This window comes from Nannobrachium achirus, assembly GCF_963921795.1.
Source record: "Nannobrachium achirus genome assembly, chromosome: 24".
In the NCBI taxonomy this organism is placed as follows: Eukaryota; Metazoa; Chordata; class Actinopteri; order Myctophiformes; family Myctophidae; genus Nannobrachium; species Nannobrachium achirus.
Genome location: NC_137831.1, coordinates 43460999 through 43479540, shown reverse-complemented (window position 1 = coordinate 43479540; position 18542 = coordinate 43460999). Strand labels below are relative to the sequence as shown.

The 18542-nt window shown below is 44.0% G+C and overlaps 1 protein-coding gene and 1 long non-coding RNA gene across 6 annotated transcripts; both read right to left on the bottom strand.

Moving 5' to 3' along the window:
• Window positions 1-415: 415 nt before the first annotated feature.
• LOC308280563 lies at window positions 416-2569 on the bottom strand. Its single transcript, XR_013961754.1, has 3 exons — window positions 2497-2569; window positions 1541-2026; window positions 416-753 (listed from the first exon to the last, which is right to left on the bottom strand). It is a non-coding gene; the product is annotated as an uncharacterized lncRNA (long non-coding RNA).
• Window positions 2570-2592: 23 nt separating this feature from the next.
• On the bottom strand, window positions 2593-17662 carry LOC308280551 (gap junction alpha-3 protein-like). Of its 5 annotated transcripts, XM_080720876.1 has the most exons (11): window positions 17249-17662; window positions 13542-13679; window positions 13229-13357; window positions 11870-12945; window positions 9920-10068; window positions 9318-9825; window positions 6120-6677; window positions 4872-4944; window positions 4285-4659; window positions 3741-3825; window positions 3425-3563 (listed from the first exon to the last, which is right to left on the bottom strand). In XM_080720876.1, exons 7-9 carry the CDS (start codon window positions 6525-6527, stop codon window positions 4286-4288), a joined length of 855 nt encoding a protein of 284 aa, XP_080577002.1. In that variant the 5' UTR covers window positions 6528-6677; window positions 9318-9825; window positions 9920-10068; window positions 11870-12945; window positions 13229-13357; window positions 13542-13679; window positions 17249-17662; the 3' UTR covers window positions 3425-3563; window positions 3741-3825; window position 4285. The 5 variants fall into 5 exon arrangements, with proteins under 5 accessions (XP_080577001.1, XP_080577002.1, XP_080577003.1 ...); XM_080720877.1 differs by lacking the exons at window positions 11870-12945; window positions 13229-13357; window positions 13542-13679; XM_080720878.1 differs by lacking the exons at window positions 11870-12945; window positions 13229-13357; window positions 13542-13679; window positions 17249-17662 and adding an exon at window positions 16679-16746.
• Window positions 17663-18542: the final 880 nt, after the last annotated feature.

The window sequence follows — 18542 nt, the reverse complement described above, 5'->3', positions numbered from 1 at the left end:
TCCAAGTGGATGGGCCAAGCCATCACCCATGGGAAGCTGAATAATCTTACCAATTAGTCAATGTACAAGTTAGCAATGCATGTTTTACCTTAGAAAAAACTTTGTTTTGTAAATGACAAAGAAAATCTGAAATTACCACTCCCTGGTAAAAGCTACTTTGTCTCGAGACACTGTAAAACAAAACGTCCAAGTGGATGGGAAAAACCATCACCCATGGGGAGCTGAATAATCTTCCCAATAGTCAATGTATAAGTTATATAAGCAATGCATGTTTTACCTTAGTTAAGTTTCTGTATTGTGAAAGAAAATCAGAAATCACACATTGTTGAAAAACCAGAAAGGAAGGACGATGGAACAAGAACTGCAAGGGTTTGAACTTTTATTTCTTTCAACCACACAAATTAAATGCATTTGAACAAAAAAAAGAATGTGGGAGGGAAGCTGAGGGAAGCTGTCCTTGGACGATGACCCATGTGAAGGGGGCCGGGGGGAGGCTCTCTAAATGAAGGGGGTCACCAGCTGGATTTCTGTGCCTTGGACTTCAACGTCGACTATATTATAGGGCGTGTGGGGCAGGCCATGGCCAACGGCTTCATCCCACAGGTCCGAGCTTCTAGTGAAACAAAATGTCACTGGTGTGTACACTACAGCGCCTGGCGGCCCGCCTCTCGCGGGCTCTCTCCTTGGCGTGGGCCAGTGACAAGTCGGCGGTGGCCTTTGGTGACAGTTCAGGCTCAGGCTCAGGAAGAGGTCCTAGGATGGAAAAAGTCAATACATTAGCACTTTTTTTTGTCACAATCGTGACATGAGATTTCAGACGGTCAGCACTCGACCGTCATCCAAAAGGACCTGCAGGATGTCGCCTTGGCCAGCCATGGTCCCCAACACGCCCACCACTTGGGCCCGTTGGCCATCTGCTTTCTGCAAGACATCTCTGTCTTTACCTCTCTCTTATCTTATTTTTTAAAGCACCTATGTTAAAGGATTTACAAGAAAACGTCCAGAAAATATGACTTGATAAAAGGCCCAAGTTTGCTCTTCGTTAGAGGTGCAGTCTTGCAGTTTGTTTTGTTTTCCATTTCCCAATTGTTTCCACCTTACCACGTACGTAGGGGACTGCCCATAAGTCAGAAATCTCATTGGTCCTACATCTCATTAGTCCTAATTTAGTTAGGGTTAGGTTTAGGCATAGTTTTACTGAGGTTAGGGTTTGGGTTAGGTTTAGACATACTTTTACTGAGGTTAGGGTTAGGTTTAGGTTTAGGCATAATATTTGAGGTTAACATCACCAGATTCTGACTAATGGGATGTAGGAACAATGAGATGTCGGTCCAATGCCATGGCACCGTACTACTAGACTAGTCTCATGGTGCGAGATGACACACCACTTCAAATAAATGCCAGCACTCCGAGCATTCTTCAGCGTGATGTAAACGTGTAAATTGCCTGAATGGTTTCCAGGCCTTTTTGGGGGCGATGACAATCACATCTCATAATCACGGAGAAGTAGAATAAAACAAGACTGGTGGGCTGGCTGTACCTGCGACTCTGTAATGCCTCTCTGGTTGGCTGGCCGGCTCCGGGGGAGGAGGGGCATAATTCCTGCCCGAGGGCCCCGCCTCGTGCCTGGGTTCGGGGGTCACCGGCCTGGGGACCTCGTCGTCCAGGCCGCCGTTCGCCACTGAGTCGGATCCCGCCGCGGGGGAGGCGTCCCATGGCCAGCCATGGTCCTATATATCTATATATATCTATATATATCTATATCTATATATATATATATCTGTGTGTGTGTGTGTGTGTGTGTGTGTGTGTGTGTGTGTGTGTGTGTGTGTGTGTGTGTGTGTGTGTGTGTGTGTGTGTGATGCAAGGATGGGGAGGGGCCCTGAACCTGGCCATCTTGTCAATCACTGAGCCGGGGCTGGAGCCAGGGCCACGAGCCCTAGTTGCAGTGCACCTGCATAACCAGGCAGCAGCACTGGGGGGGGCAGGTGTGATATTACCTGCCCCCCTTTTGGCCATCTGCTTTCTGCAAGACAGGAAGAAAAAAAAAGTGCCATTACCAAAGGCCTTTTGGTCTGTATTCATTTTTTTTTAATACTTTATTGAGTCAGCCAGCATGTAACATATCCTTTAAATAATAATTTGTCATTGTTCATATATATATATATATATATATATATATATATATGTATATGTTTTTTTACATGTCACCTACATAAAGACAAAAAAAGAACCACGATACATAGACAACAAAAGACAAAAATAAAAACTAAACTGGGTACACGTTCCTATTCATTACACAGTTCATGTTCACATATAACATAGAGTATGATCATTAAAGTTGGTGAGGGAACACACTGATAACTCACTCTCGGGTATTAGGAGTTGGACTAACAAATGTAGCACTTTTTTCTAAGATATCAATCTTTTATCTTGGTTGATTCCCATGTGTCCAGTATGTGCTAAAGCCTCATTACAAGCCAACTCTCAGCTCACCTTGCTGGGGCCCACCTCAGGGGACTCACTCTTGGTTGATTCCCATGTGTCCAGTATGTGCTAAAGGGGGGGGGGGGGGGGGGGCAGGTGTGATATTACCTGCCCCCCTTTTGGCCATCTGCTTTCTGCAAGACAGGAAGAAAAAAAGTGCCATTAACAAAGGCCGGTATGTTTGCTGAAGCGCTTGTTTTTCTTGGGCTTTTGAGAGCTCAGTCTAAAATAGATGTATTGTAGCAATTGTACTACTTGGGCACTTGTTCAGTTCTTATACATCACATACTGCATCTGTAACAAACTCCAAATCCGTAATAACCTCTTTTGCTGCTGCTTTTTACTGAGGTTTTTGATTCTTGTGCTGTAATGCAGTTTAATTATATATCATCTTTTATTCATTCAAGTTGGTTAGAGGTGGTCTCCCTACTGGTTGATAAGTAGTATTGCCACATCATCTCCCAAGGAGAAGCTGCAATTGCCGTACGAGTGGTAGAATGTGGGAGACCCAGGTTTGAATCTGAGGTAGTACATCAGTTACAGATTGAAGCTTTAACTCAAATCTAATTACCCATTATTTAACTTTCTAATAACCATTTTAATGTCCTTTGTTTTGTATAATTAACCGCTTTTTCAAAGATCCACACTCACAGTACGTTGCGATGCATTTGAAGCTTGTAGATCGGCTACTTACATTATCAGTTAATAATATTAGCTGTACCTTTATAGCTGAGGATTCTCCTCCTGCTCCTTAGCGGCTTGGAGGAGGCGGTGGTCGCAACGTCTCCCTTTGTAAAGGTAAAACAGCTCGAGGAGGGTGAGGAGCAGGCAGAGGGAAGAGACAGTGTACATGATCCACAGAAAGATGGTCTTCTCCGTGGGTCGTGCGATGAAACAGTCGAACGTGTCTGGGCAGGGGTCGCGCGTGCAGATGAACTTGTCATGCACCTTGGAGCCATAGAGGATGCCCTGGCCAATGAGGAAGGCCACCTCGAGGATTGCACGAAACAGCAGATGGGACCCGTAGACCATCATCAGGCCATCAAGCGTGATCTGTTTCCGTTCCGACACCAGACCTGGATAATGCCACCAAGTTGTTTCATTCACCTTTATCGCAATCTCGTTGTGTGACGCTTTACATTAATGTTTAGAAAATGTGCTAAAAATGGTGATGCCAGGATTACAGTGGTAAAACCAGTGGAATCTCTGCTGAAATAAGCCACTTCTACTCAAGTTGAGAATGTACATCTTACCTTTGATCGGGATCGCCCCAGTATCGCCCATCTTGTGCATGGAGTAACCCAGGTACATGATGCTGGGCCAGGTAATCACGATTACCTGGATAGACAAATCATAAAATCATGTTTAGTGTAAAAACATTATTTGCAATTATTCTTTTAACCACTTAAAACCCCATTTTATTTTAATGCCAGGTCTAAAAGCGTCGTTTCGGTCGGTTCTGTAATCCGTTGTCTTGTGCGTTGTGTGTTAGCCGCCGGCTGCTGCTAGTTGTGTGTAGCCTCGCGTAGCCAGGCTTACTCATCTCCGGAGAAGCTGCAATTGCCGGACGAGTGGTAGAATGTGGGAGACCCAGGTTTGAATCTGAGGTAGTACATCAGTTACAGATTGAAGCTTTAACTCAAATCTAATTACCCATTATTTAACTTTCTAATAACCATTTTAATGCCCTTTGTTTTGTATAAAGCCTTTTGATTTGTAGAATTAACCGCTTTTTCAAAGATCCACAAACTCACAGTATGTTGCGATGCATTTGAAGCTTGTAGATCGGCTACTTACATTATCCTTCTTCATCAAGGACGTTGGGGCGGCCGCCTACATCACGGCCTTCACGAGCGTTGGGGCGGCGCCAACGGGGCCCAAGGTAAATCATCTCGCCGCAGGTGAGGACCAGGCAGATGAAAGAGACAACGTACATGATCCACATGAAGATGGTCTTCTCCGTGGGTCGTGGGATGAAACACCCGACCGTGTCTGGGCAGAGGTCGCGCTCGCAGATGAACAGCCGCGGCACCTTGAGGCCATAGAGGAAGCCCTGGCCCAAGAGGAAGGCCGCCTCGAATATGGCACGGATCAGCAGCTGCAACATGTAGACCTTCATCAGGCCAGCATCCTTGATCCGTTGCTTGCCTGCACCTGCACCCGCAGGTGCACCTTGAAGGACAGACACGTGATCATAAACACCTGACCTGGATAATGCCACCAAGTTGTTTCATTCACCTTTATCGCAATCTGGTTGTGTGACGCTTCACATTAATGTTTAGAAAATGTGCTAAAAATGGTGATGCCAGGATTACAGTGGTAAAACCAGTGGAATCGCTGCTGAAATAAGCCACTTCTACTCAAGTTGAGAATGTACATCTTACCTGCTGGCTTCTCGGCGATCTTGTTCATGGCGAAACCCAGGTAAATGATGCTGGGCCAGGTAATCGCGATTACCTGGATAGACAAATCATAAAATCATGTTTAGTGTAAAAACATTATTTGTAATTATTCTTTTAACCACTTAAAACCCCATTTTATTTTAATGCCAGGTCTAAATAACCAGCAAATTCAAATACTGCATCTAGTGCACTAAGAGTTGAGGCATTACATTTTCTATAACAGTACACGGTGAAAATAACAGATCTACAGGCTCACAGTTGTGAGGCGTTGTGAGCATGTAGATCGGCTATTTTCACAATTTCTGCCACTAATATTTGACAATTTGGTCAATGTTTAATTTGTCATTTTAGAGCCAATATAAAGTCCTTAAATTGTCACTTTAGAAATGTGCACATACCCTCTATAGACTTAAACGTTATGTTGGTTTGTTTACGGTTTAGGCCTAGAATTTAGGCCTAGAATTATTGAATGCTTTAACCAGTGAAAAATAGCAGATATTAGCGCGGCACCGAGTGCTGCGCTGCGAGCTTGTAGATCTGCTATTTTTGAAAAAAGTCGTGAAAATGTGTGAAAATCTTTGAATATATATGAATTTTCAAAGCTAACGTTTCAACTCTGGACATTATAATCCGTTAATTTCTGGGGCTCAGAAAGTAAACTCAAATACCTGCATCTGATGAACACTTTGATTTTATTCTCCTCCTCTCGCCTCAGTTGCCGTACGTAATTAGAAGCCATGTTTGCCTAAACCAACCGAAACAAACGGTCACTTTAAAACGTTTTAAAAGGCTAAAAACACAATAACGCCACCGATAAAAGCGTCGTTTCGGTCGGTTCTGTAATCCGTTGTCTTGTGCGTTGTGTGTTAGCCGCCGGCTGCTGCTAGTTGTGTGTAGCCTCGCGTAGCCAGGCTTACTCATCTCCGAAGAGAAAAGCCTGGTGACAATTAACCTCGCCCACGGAGAAGCTGCAATTGCCGGACGAGTGGTAGAATGTGGGAGACCCAGGTTTGAATCTGAGGTAGTACATCAGTTACAGATTGAAGCTTTAACTCAAATCTAATTACCCATTATTTAACTTTCTAATAACCATTTTAATGCCCTTTGTTTTGTATTTGATTTGTAGAATTAACCGCTTTTTCAAAGATCCACAAACTCACAGTACGTTGCGATGCATTTGAAGCTTGTAGATCGGCTACTTACATTATCAGTTAATAATATTAGCTGTACCTTTATCGCTGAGTTCTCCTGGTTCTCCTCCACTGCATCGTTGACATCAGAGCTCATGGACCTCATGGACCAGGGGGTCTCGGTCTCCTGTCCTGTTGCCGGGGCAGCAACAGGACAGGAGACCGCGATGGCGGCGGACGCCGCCGTCGTGGTCGCGGTTGCGAAAGCACCCAGGGAAATCAACTCGATGAGGGTGAGGAGCAGGCAGGAGGCAGAGACTACGAACATGATCCACAAGAAGATGGTCTTCTCCTTGGGTCGTGAGGGGTAACACACCGTGTTTTGGCAGGGGTCCACCGTGCAGGTGAAAGAGGGCAGCACCTCGAAGCCATAGAAGGCGTACTGGCCATAGAGGAAGGCCGCCTCGAAGGCTGCACGCAACAGCAGCTGGACACAGTAGGCCTTCATCAGGCCATCAAGCGTGATCCGTTGAAAAGTGGCCACTCCGGACACAGTGACCAGTCCATCCCTGATGGTCGAGTGGCTAGGATTCGGCGAGTGGCCACTCCGGACAATGTGACCACTCTGTGCTCCTGGTGGTGGGCGTGGCACGAGGACCTGCAGGAAGAGACATTATTATCATATTATAATGTTGATAAGTTGCATAGTTGAATACAAGTTGGGATTGGACCGGAGAAATACAATTAGTCATTGCGGTAAACTACACCGTTAAGATACCCATGTACCTGACTTAACTACTGGTATACAATATACACCAACACTAAGATACCCATGTACCTGTCAAACTACTGGTCTACAAGATACACTACACCACTAAGATACCCATGTACCTGACTTAACTACTGGTATACAATATACACTAACACTAAGATACCCATGTACCTGTCAAACTACTGGTCTACAAGATACTGTGTACCGCTTTAAGTGAGTTTAGGCCAAAATCTGTAGGAGCAGTGTCCAAAAATATGTTTTGCAATAATCTCCAAAACGAACACCTCGGAATCCCCAGGAGGAAGTTCTTAACGTTGCTCAGGAAACTCGACCGCCGCTCCAACTCGACCGCCGCTTATTTCCGGGTTGTGAACCATTGTATCTGCGGTGGCCGCTAGGTGGCCTGAGGTGTGTGCGTTTTATTTCATGACAAAAATAATGTATTTTACAGAGTAGGTGGGGTGCTGAGAGGTTTACCACCGCGGAGAATAGACTTTCTACAGCGCAAAACGACCTTTGGTTTGGTGAGTAGTGAAACGGTTTTGTTTATTTTCACTAGTATTGAGCGCTCGGCGGGGCCGACAATCTCGAGTCCATGCGTTTCCCGACGGGTCTGTCAGAGCTTCACCGGGAGCAATGCGGGAGGTGAAAGCGGATGGACCAGAGCTAGGGCTCAACCAGCGAGAGCCATATGACTCTGGCTTATAACTCCAGGAGAGACATAACCTCCGCATATTAGCATCCGCTCCTGGTAGTTATAATTTATGGCTAATTTTACTTGGGTTAGGGTTACACCACATGTGCCAAATGTTGCTGCTTATAACCCCACGTTTTGAGACAATCTTTTAATCTGCTTTGTTATGCCAAGCCTCTGCTGAATTTTAAATGCAGGGCTAGTTAAGTTACTGGTAAATGAGGCACAGCTGAGCTGACAAATGCAGATGTAACATAAATTGAATTCAAAACATGGTTGTTAGCTTTTGCTGTAGTTCAGTTACTTAGAACCAATGCTGTAAGTATCTTAGTACATTTACAAGTAATGTTTCCAAGTTAGTTATTAGTACTTTACTTGAGTATTTCCAATATAGCCTATATTTTTTTGATTTTGACTCCACTACGTCTCAATCCAAATAGGCTATTGTTCTTTTACTCCACTACATGTAATTAAACATTTTAATTAAACATTTTAATTACTAGTTGTTTGCAAATATAATATTTTGAAACCTACCTAAACCACTTCAGCCCCATTTTATACCAGGGCCATTTGAAAATAGCAGATGTACAAGCTCACAAAGCATCGCGAGCTTGTAGATTGATTATTTTTATTAGACAAAAATGGAGAATGGTACAAGTATAGTGTGTGCCAGCGGCTACGTCATTGTAGTCCTTAGCGGCCATTTCTTGTGACAAAACACAGGTGTTTCAATTGTTTGATTGCATAGAACTAATGCTATAGTCTAATCAGAACACCTGTGTAAGGCTGTGTTGTCACAAGAAATGGCCGCTCTTAGAAAGTCTACATTTGGCACACCCTATCAACACAATTGAAAATGAAATAGTAGTACAGTAAAAGTACAGTTAACACCCTGCCTAAAAGGAACATCCCAAATGACACCTTTTACGGTCTGTTTTACATTGGAAGCCCTCGGTATTTAATTCATGGGCACAATAGCAAGCAAAGAAAAACATTTTATGTAATGTTTAGTCCATTCTCTTGGTGATCTAACCCATTTAGGCCTAGAATTATTGAATGCTTTAACCAGTGAAAAATAGCAGATATACAAGCTCACAGCGCGGCACCGAGTGCTGCGCTGCGAGCTTGTAGATCTGCTATTTTTGAAAAAAGTCGTGAAAATGTGTGAAAATCTTTGAATATATGAATTTTCAAAGCTAACGTTTCAACTCTGGACATTATAATCCGTTAATTTCTGGGGCTCAGAAAGTAAACTCAAATACCTGCATCTGATGAACACTTTGATTTTATTCTCCTCCTCTCGCCTCAGTTGCCGTACGTAATTAGAAGCCATGTTTGCCTAAACCAACCGAAACAAACGGTCACTTTAAAACGTTTTAAAAGGCTAAAAACACAATAACGCCACCGATAAAAGCGTCGTTTCGGTCGGTTCTGTAATCCGTTGTCTTGTGCGTTGTGTGTTAGCCGCCGGCTGCTGCTAGTTGTGTGTAGCCTCGCGTAGCCAGGCTTACTCATCTCCGAAGAGAAAAGCCTGGTGACAATTAACCTCGCCCACGGAGAAGCTGCAATTGCCGGACGAGTGGTAGAATGTGGGAGACCCAGGTTTGAATCTGAGGTAGTACATCAGTTACAGATTGAAGCTTTAACTCAAATCTAATTACCCATTATTTAACTTTCTAATAACCATTTTAATGCCCTTTGTTTTGTATAAAGCCTTTTGATTTGTAGAATTAACCGCTTTTTCAAAGATCCACAAACTCACAGTACGTTGCGATGCATTTGAAGCTTGTAGATCGGCTACTTACATTATCAGTTAATAATATTAGCTGTACCTTTATCGCTGAGTTCTCCTAGTTCTCCTCCACTGCATCGTTGACATCAGACCTCCTGGATCAGGAGGACTCTGTCTCCTGTCCTGTTGCCGGGGCAGCAACAGGACAGGAGACCGACGCCGCCGCCGTGGTCGAAGTTGCGAAAGCACCTTATGCCCAGGGAAATCAACTCAATGAGGGTGAGGAGCAGGCAGGAGGCAGAGACTACGAACATGATCCACAAGAAGATGGTCTTCTCCTTGGGTCGTGAGGGGTAACACACCGTGTTTTGGCAGGGGTCCACCGTGCAGGTGAAAGAGGGCAGCACCTCGAAGCCATAGAAGGCGTACTGGCCATAGAGGAAGGCCGCCTCGAAGGCTGCACGCAACAGCAGCTGGACACAGTAGGCCTTCATCAGGCCATCAAGCGTGATCCGTTGAAAATTCGTCCCCTGATCTGGCGCCAAGGGGTCCCTCTTGGTCATGGCGTAAGCCAGGTACGCGATGCTGGGCCAGGTAATCGCGATTACCTGGATAGACAAATCATAAAATCATGTTTAGTGTAAAAACAGATAAATCATCTCGCCGCAGGTGAGGAACAGGCAGAAGGTAGAGACAACGTACATGATCCACATGAAGATGGTCTTCTCCATGGGTCGTGGGATGAAACATCCCAGTCCATCCCTGATGGTCGAGTGGCTAGGATTCGGCGAGTGGCCACTCCGGACAATGTGACCACTCTGTGCTCCTGGTGGTGGGCGTGGCACGAGGACCTGCAGGAAGAGACATTATTATCATATTATAATGTTGATAAGTTGCATAGTTGAATACAAGTTGGGATTGGACCGGAGAAATACAATTAGTCATTGCGGTAAACTACACCGTTAAGATACCCATGTACCTGACTTAACTACTGGTATACAATATACACCAACACTAAGATACCCATGTACCTGTCAAACTACTGGTCTACAAGATACACTACACCACTAAGATACCCATGTACCCGACTTAACTACTGGTATACAATATACACTAACACTAAGATACCCATGTACCTGTCAAACTACTGGTCTACAAGATACTGTGTACCGCTTTAAGTGAGTTTAGGCCAAAATCTGTAGGAGCAGTGTCCAAAAATATGTTTTGCAATAATCTCCAAAACGAACACCTCGGAATCCCCAGGAGGAAGTTCTTAACGTTGCTCAGGAAAGGGAAGTTGTAAGAGCAGGAAGAAAGTGAGACTATCTCCTACTGCTAAGAGAACATTAGTCAGGATGATCAAGAGTAAACCTAGGAGCACCAAAAGCCTGTGGTGATGTAAAACACATTGACTGTGGATGCTGTCCTGCAGCTTCTAACTGCAGAGCTGCTTTTTGGTGCTTCTAGGTTTCCTCTTGATCATCCTGGCCAACATTCTCTCAGCAGTAGGAGATAGTTTGCGCATTCTTCCTGACCTCTTCCCAGTGGGACACACACACACACACACACACACACACACACACACACACACACACACACACACACACACACACACACACACACACACACACACACACACACACACACACACACACACACACACAAAACCTGAGCAGAAGGTATCCAAATAATGATTATACTGTATAGGACAGAAAGAGTTAATGAGTATTTCTACTGCTATGAGCACACACACTCCCTGGATGCCAATTCAGAACCTCTGACCCACATTTTTCAAATGGGCCTGTTCTAGCGCCACCATGAGGCCAATGTTTGCAAAACACATTTCTGTACACTACTCTTACAGATTTTGTCCAAAAATCCTACAAATCGGTAGGCAGTATCTCGACAGTCATGTGATCGACACGGATGTGTACCAACTACACCACTGTGCCCACATTTCAAGGTCACTTCTAAGTGTGTCACCTTTTCAAAGCCGTCCCTGCGGGTAGGACACTTTTTCAACCACAGCATGACCGCCTCAAACACCATCTCCTCCTGGGGCACGTTGAGATGGTCACTTGAGACGATCTCAGTGAGTTTGTCCACAGAGAGAGACAGGAACTCATGATTGTATTAGTCAACATAGGATTTAATATTGGCAGCTAATCGCCATTATTTATGTAAACCTCTGGCATCCATCGTGTTAATATTGTATAATTTGGGGTGTTTCCCTGAAGTTCTGAACTGCCTTTACTGACTGTGTGGGTGCCAATCCATGCTTCATTTTATAGAAGTATCTTCTGAAGTTCTGTTGTATTCTATGCTAGTCTGTATACTCATATCTTGAAATTATAACTGCTTTTTAGTTTGGAGATCACTTGACTAGCGTTTTGACGACTGTCATTCACGCCGCAGCCATCGTTACACCTCCCCCTTATTTATTTATTTTTTTGCAGATCTGCACTGATCTCAGAAATAGCCCCTATGGAATCCTCAAGACTGAAATCAGTCCCCAGGACTGAGAACTTTAACCCCTGCATTAATGTTTAGAAAATGTGCTAAAAATGGTGATGCCAGGATTACAGTGGTAAAACCAGTGGAATCTCTGCTGAAATAAGCCACTTCTACTCAAGTTGAGAATGTACATCTTACTTGCTTTCGCCACGGGGTCCCTCATGCCGGCGATCTTGTGCATGACGTAAGCCAGGTACGCGATGCTGGGCCTAGTTCTCCTCCACTTCATCGTTGACATCAGGGTAGTTGGGGCGGCGGCGCCAACGGGGCCCAAGATAAATCATCTCGCCGCAGGTGAGGAACAGGCAGAAGGTAGAGACAACGTACATGATCTACATGAAGATGGTCTTCTCCATGGTTCGTGGGATGAAACACCCGGCCGTGTCTGGGCAGAGGTCGCGCTCGCCCAGGTAAATCAACTCGATGAGGGTGAGGAGCAGGCAGAGGGAAGAGACTATGTACATGATCAACAGGAAGATGGTCTTCTCCGTGGGTCGTGAGACAGTCGACAGTGCCTGGGCACTCAGGGGTTGAGCTTGCAGGTGTACTTTGGCAGCACCTTGGAGCCATAGAGGATGCCCTGGACAATGAGGAAGGCCATCTCGAAGATTGCACGCCACAGCAGCTGGATCACGTAGGCCGTCATCAGGCCATCATGCTTGATCTGACGCCGATTCGACAACTGACCTGGATAATGCCACCATGAGTATGTTGGATTCATGTGAATTTGTTTTCAGATATTTAACCACTTGAACCTCACAACTTAATAAACTTGACCTTTCACTCTGTAATTAATCTGCTCTTTTGCCCCTCTACACCAAAGCTCTTTGCGGTGCGAGGCGCTGTGAGTTTGTAGATCTGCCATTTTTGGCTAAAGTTCTCGCTAGGATCTAAAAACTCTGTAATGCCTCTCTCTGGTTGGTTGGTTGGCTGGCCGGCTCCGGGGGAGGAGGGGCATCGAGGGCCCCGACTCGTGCCTGGGTTCGGGGGTCAACGGCCTGGGGACCTCGTCGTCCAGGCCGCCGTTCGCCACCGAGTTGGATCCCGCCGCGGGGGAGGGAGGGGGAGGAGGGGTCTGGATGACGTCCGGCTCGGGGGTCTTGGGGACATCGTTGCCGGCGGGCGCAGCAGGCTGGAGGAACTCGGGGTCTCCGTGCTGCAGGATGTCGCCTTGGCCAGCCATGGTCCCCAACAAAAGTACAATAAATAATACCCTGTTGATTGGTAAGATAGAATTAGATTAATTAATTCTAAAATAAAGACATCCAATGCACTCTAATGTCGGGGGTGAAAAGTTAAAGGCCTTTATTATTAAACAGGGCTTTTTCAAATTGAAAATGTCAAAGACAAGTAAAAAAGAAAAGAATTGGTTGGTTTGCAAAAACATCAAGAGGTCATTTGAGGTCACAACAGTCTGCAGTGTCTCCACCTACTTAAAGTATGATTATTTTGGGGGGTCGTGGCGGAGAACCACTGACTTGACACACACTCACTCACATGCTGCTGTTGTTGTAGGCTTCCTCAGTTCCCAGGGCCCAGGGCACTGAGGAAGCCCAGCGTAGAGCGCTGCTCCTCAGTTAAGGGAAATCTCTCCAGCAGGTCCGGTCCCTTAACTGACGCTCCTAGCTGGAGCCACAAACAAACAAACAAACCCACAGAAACATTATTAGTGATTAATATTATTTTAGTCAACTGCCAGTTCTAACTCAATTTTTCTTTCCCTCCTCCAGAATTGGCAATAGTACTGGGACAATCGACAGAAAACCATTTAGATTTTAATATGACACAGAAGCTTTAATAATTAATATACCAACTAGCTTTGCATGCTCAGCCTCAGCCTTCTGCCGCAGTTGGATATCCAGGCCCAGGCTTCTCCGTGCAGGATGTCGCCTTGGCCAGCCATGGTCCCCAACACGCCCACCGTTAGGGCCTTTTGGCCATCTGCTTTCTGCAAGACAGGAGGAGAGAAAAAAAACTTTAGTAAACAGCCCAAGCTTCTTCTGAAGTGCCATTACCAAAGACCTTTTGGTCTGTATTCATGAGTTTGGAATGTAGTCCTACACTGGCCATGTTGCAGAAGCCAGAGCCTATGCTCCGCCCCTCCCCTTCACACACACACACACACACAGACAGACAGATTCGCTCTCTTTCTCTCTCTCGCTCACCTTGGATAGATATTGAAGACTTCACATATATAGCCTACTAGCCTTTCTTTGTATAACCATGCTTTTTCTGTTGTCATGTCCCATTTATTGGGAGCGTTGATCTGTCTGGTGTGAAGGTGTTGCCATATACAGTCATATAATATTATCTCTCTCTCTCTCTCTCTCTCTCTCTCTCTATTTTACTGCACTGTTATGTTATGTTGGTGTCTTAACAGCTTGTGTAAACCACATAAGCAGAGTGCTTTACACTCTTTAAATGTGCTTTACACTCTTTAAATGTGCTTTACACTCTTTAAATGTGCAATTAAGAAGGTTAAGGCATTTAGAATTATTTGACATCTTTATAATTAACTACAGCACCAGTGCCCCCTCTTTGTGTCATTATTCAGTTCATCATTTTAGTTTGTGGAATATTATATTATCACAGTTGTGTATATTCCTCTTCTTGTGCATGCAATTCTATGATGGGTGTAAATTCAATTGTGAGGTTATTAGGGGTGCAACTAAAATGAACCGAACCCGTATACCGAACTGAATGGCCATGTCCCGAACCGAAAAGCCCATGCCAAATTAATGGAATTTCTTTCTTTTTTGGGTGTGGCCACAACTCTTTCTGTACGCTTTTTTTTTAAAGAAGCTTTTCCTGGTATAATCATAATACCATGTTTTAGGCACCCCATCTTTAAAATAATCTGAACATTTTGGAAATATTAAAGATTATTATTATTATTATTTTACTGTACCAAAACCGTGAAACAAAAAACTATATACGAACCGAACTGTGGGCTGACTGAACCGTTGCACCCCTAGAGGTTATTGTACAATTGTTGTATTGTTACCTCACAATACATATCCATCATGTGTTCTAATGTTTTTTTCCTTTTTTTTGGTGAAGGCTGTACTAGTAGCATACAGTAAAAATGTGTAAATAAATCCAGAAATAGAGATCCTTTGCAACCATATGAATAATTATATAACTGGTATGTCTAACTAATTGGATATCTTTAAACCATTTTCAGCTTGTAAAAACAATAGTTATTTGAACTGTTAATACGGATTGCTTTAATTTCTCTCCATTACTATTCTGTCCATTGAAGTTGACATGAAACGGACAGTTCATGCCATCCCTTCCTACTGTGTTATAGGCAACATAATTATTTATCATGTTGGATATACTGTACTTCTACAGTAGGCCTACTTCACTATATCTCTACCTTTGCTCTGTTCAGAGGATTATTTGTGTTTGATGTTTTCACTTTGTGGAGAGAAAATAAAACTTGCAGAATCAGTCTGGATTCAAAGATACTACATCTCAGAGGTCACTACAATTATTAGAACATTTTAAAGTGTTCTGTCGGGTTAAATAAAATGTTATTGGCACTGTGTCATTATTGGCCATTAAAGTTCAGCCTATTAACCTATAGACCTGAAATAGGACCACAATGGAAACAAGCCCTTAGGGATTTTTATGTTATCCTTTTATGCTCCATTTCATAATAGTAACACTATATGCAAATGTTTAAAGTATTCCATCAAATGCATGCTGGCAGTGAAGTAAAACTGCCTAAACTCTTGAGTCACCACTAGAGGGAAGTGTTGACCTAAAGGTGAGTTTATTTTCCACTCCGACCAGAGAGGAAACCCCACCACATACTTGGGTTAGGGTTACACCACATGTGCCAAATGTTGCTGCTTATAACCCCACGTTTTGAGACAATCTTTTAATCTGCTTTGTTATGCCAAGCCTCGGCTGAATTTTAAATGCAGGGCTAGTTAAGTTACTGGTAAATGAGGCACCGCTGAGCTGACAAATGCAGATGTAACATAAATTGAATTCAAAACATGGTTGTTAGCTTTTGCTGTAGTTCAGTTACTTAGAACCAATGCTGTAAGTATCTTAGTACATTTACAAGTAATGTTTCCAAGTTAGTTATTAGTACTTTATACTTGAGTATTTCGACTCCACTACGTCTCAATCCAAATAGGCTATTGTTCTTTTACTCCACTACATGTAATTAAACATTTTAATTAAACATTTTAATTACTAGTTGTTTGCAAATATAATATTTTGAAACCTACCTAAACCACTTCAGCCCCATTTTATACCAGGGCCATTTGAAAATAGCAGATACAAGCTCACAAAGCATCGCGAGCTTGTAGATTGATTATTTTTATTAGACAAAAATGGAGAATGGTACAAGTATAGTGTGTGCCAGCGGCTACGTCATTGTAGTCCTTAGCGGCCATTTCTTGTGACAAAACACAGGTGTTTCAATTGTTTGATTGCATAGAACTAATGCTATATATATCTAATCAGAACACCTGTGTAAGGCTGTGTTGTCACAAGAAATGGCCGCTCTTAGAACTACATTTGGCACACCCTATCAACACAATTGAAATAGTAGTACAGTAAAAGTACAGTTAACACCCTGCCTAAAAGGAACATCCCAAATGACACCTTTTTTGGAAGCCCTCGGTATTTAATTCATGGGCACAATAGCAAGCAAAGAAAAACATTTTATGTAATGTTTAGTCCATTCTCTTGGTGATCTAACCCATTTAGGCCTAGAATTATTGAATGCTTTAACCAGTGAAAAATAGCAGATAAACAAGCTCACAGCGCGGCACCGAGTGCTGCGCTGCGAGCTTGTAGATCTGCTATTTTTGAAAAAAGTCGTGAAAATTTGAAAATCTTTGAATATATGAATTTTCAAAGCTAACGTTTCAACTCTGGACATTATAATCCGTTAATTTCTGGGGCTCAGAAAGTAAACTCAAATACCTGCATCTGATGAACACTTTGATTTTATTCTCCTCCTCTCGCCTCAGTTGCCGTACGTAATTAGAAGCCATGTTTGCCTAAACCAACCGAAACAAACGGTCACTTTAAAACGTTTTAAAAGGCTAAAAACACAATAACGCCACCGATAAAAGCGTCGTTTCGGTCGGTTCTGTAATCCGTTGTCTTGTGCGTTGTGTGTTAGCCGCCGGCTGCTGCTAGTTGTGTGTAGCCTCGCGTAGCCAGGCTTACTCATCTCCGAAGAGAAAAGCCTGGTGACAATTAACCTCGCCCACGGAGAAGCTGCAATTGCCGGACGAGTGGTAGAATGTGGGAGACCCAGGTTTGAATCTGAGGTAGTACATCAGTTACATATTGAAGCTTTAACTCAAATCTAATTACCCATTATGTAACTTTCTAATAACCATTGTAATGCCCTTTGTTTTGTATAAAGCCTTTTGATTTGTAGAATTAACCGCTTTTTCAAAGATCCACAAACTCACAGTACGTTGCGATGCATTTGAAGCTTGTAGATCGGCTACTTACATTATCAGTTAATAATATTAGCTGTACCTTTATCGCTGAGTTCTCCTAGTTCTCCTCCACTGCATCGTTGACATCAGAGGGACTCCCCCCGGCGCCCCCGGGCTTGGCGGCGGTCACGGTTGCGAAGGCACTCTACGCCCACCTGGTACATCAACCCGCCGGCACCGGCAGGGCAGTAACGGTTGCGAAGGTACCCTACGACCAGGTACATCAACTCGCCGAGGGTGAGGAGCAGGCAGAAGGCAGAGGCTACGAACATGATCCACAAGAAGATGGTCTTCTCCATGGGTCGTGAGGGGTAACACACCGTGTTTTGGCAGGGGTCCACCGTGCCAATAATATTAGCTGTACCTTTATCGCTGAGTTCTCCTAGTTCTCCTCCCCAGCAAACATTTTGAGGTATATTAGACATCTAATATACATCTAAACTTATACCAGACGTCTAAGTTTATACGTATAAAAATGGTCTAGATTTGCAAGTTTTTTAGACGTCTAAACTTAGACTAGACGTCTAATATACGTCTACTAGACGTCTAAGTTTATACCTGGGTCTAAATTTAGACTTCTAATAGACGTCCGGCCCTAAGGTCTAAATATAGACGTCTATTAGACGTCTAAATTTAGACCCAGGTATAAACTTAGACGTCTATTAGACGTATATTAGATGTCTAGTCTAAGTTTAGACATCTAAAAAACTTGCATATCTATACCTCTGGTAGACCACTTTTTATACGTATAAACTTATACTTCTAGTTCAAATTGTTTAGTGATCCACTTCATCGTTGACATCAGGGTAGTTGGGGCGGCGGCGCCAACGGGGCCCAAGATAAATCATCTCGCCGCAGGTGAGGAACAGGCAGAAGGTAGAGACAACGTACATGATCCACATGAAGATGGTCTTCTCCATGGGTCGTGGGATGAAACACCCGACCGTGTCTGGGCAGAGGTCGCGCTCGCCCAGGTAAATCAACTCGATGAGGGTGAGGAGCAGGCAGAGGGAAGAGACAATGTACATGATCAACAGGAAGATGGTCTTCTCCGTGGGTCGTGAGACAGTCGACAGTGCCTGGGCAGGGGTTGAGCTTGCAGGTGTACTTTGGCAGCACCTTGGAGCCATAGAGGATGCCCTGGACAATGAGGAAGGCCATCTCGAAGATTGCACGCCACAGCAGCTGGATCACGTAGGCCGTCATCAGGCCATCATGCTTGATCTGACGCCGATTCGACAACTGACCTGGATAATGCCACCAAGTTGTTTCATTCACCTTTATCGCAATCTGGTTGTGTGACGCTTTACATTAATGTTTAGAAAATGTGCTAT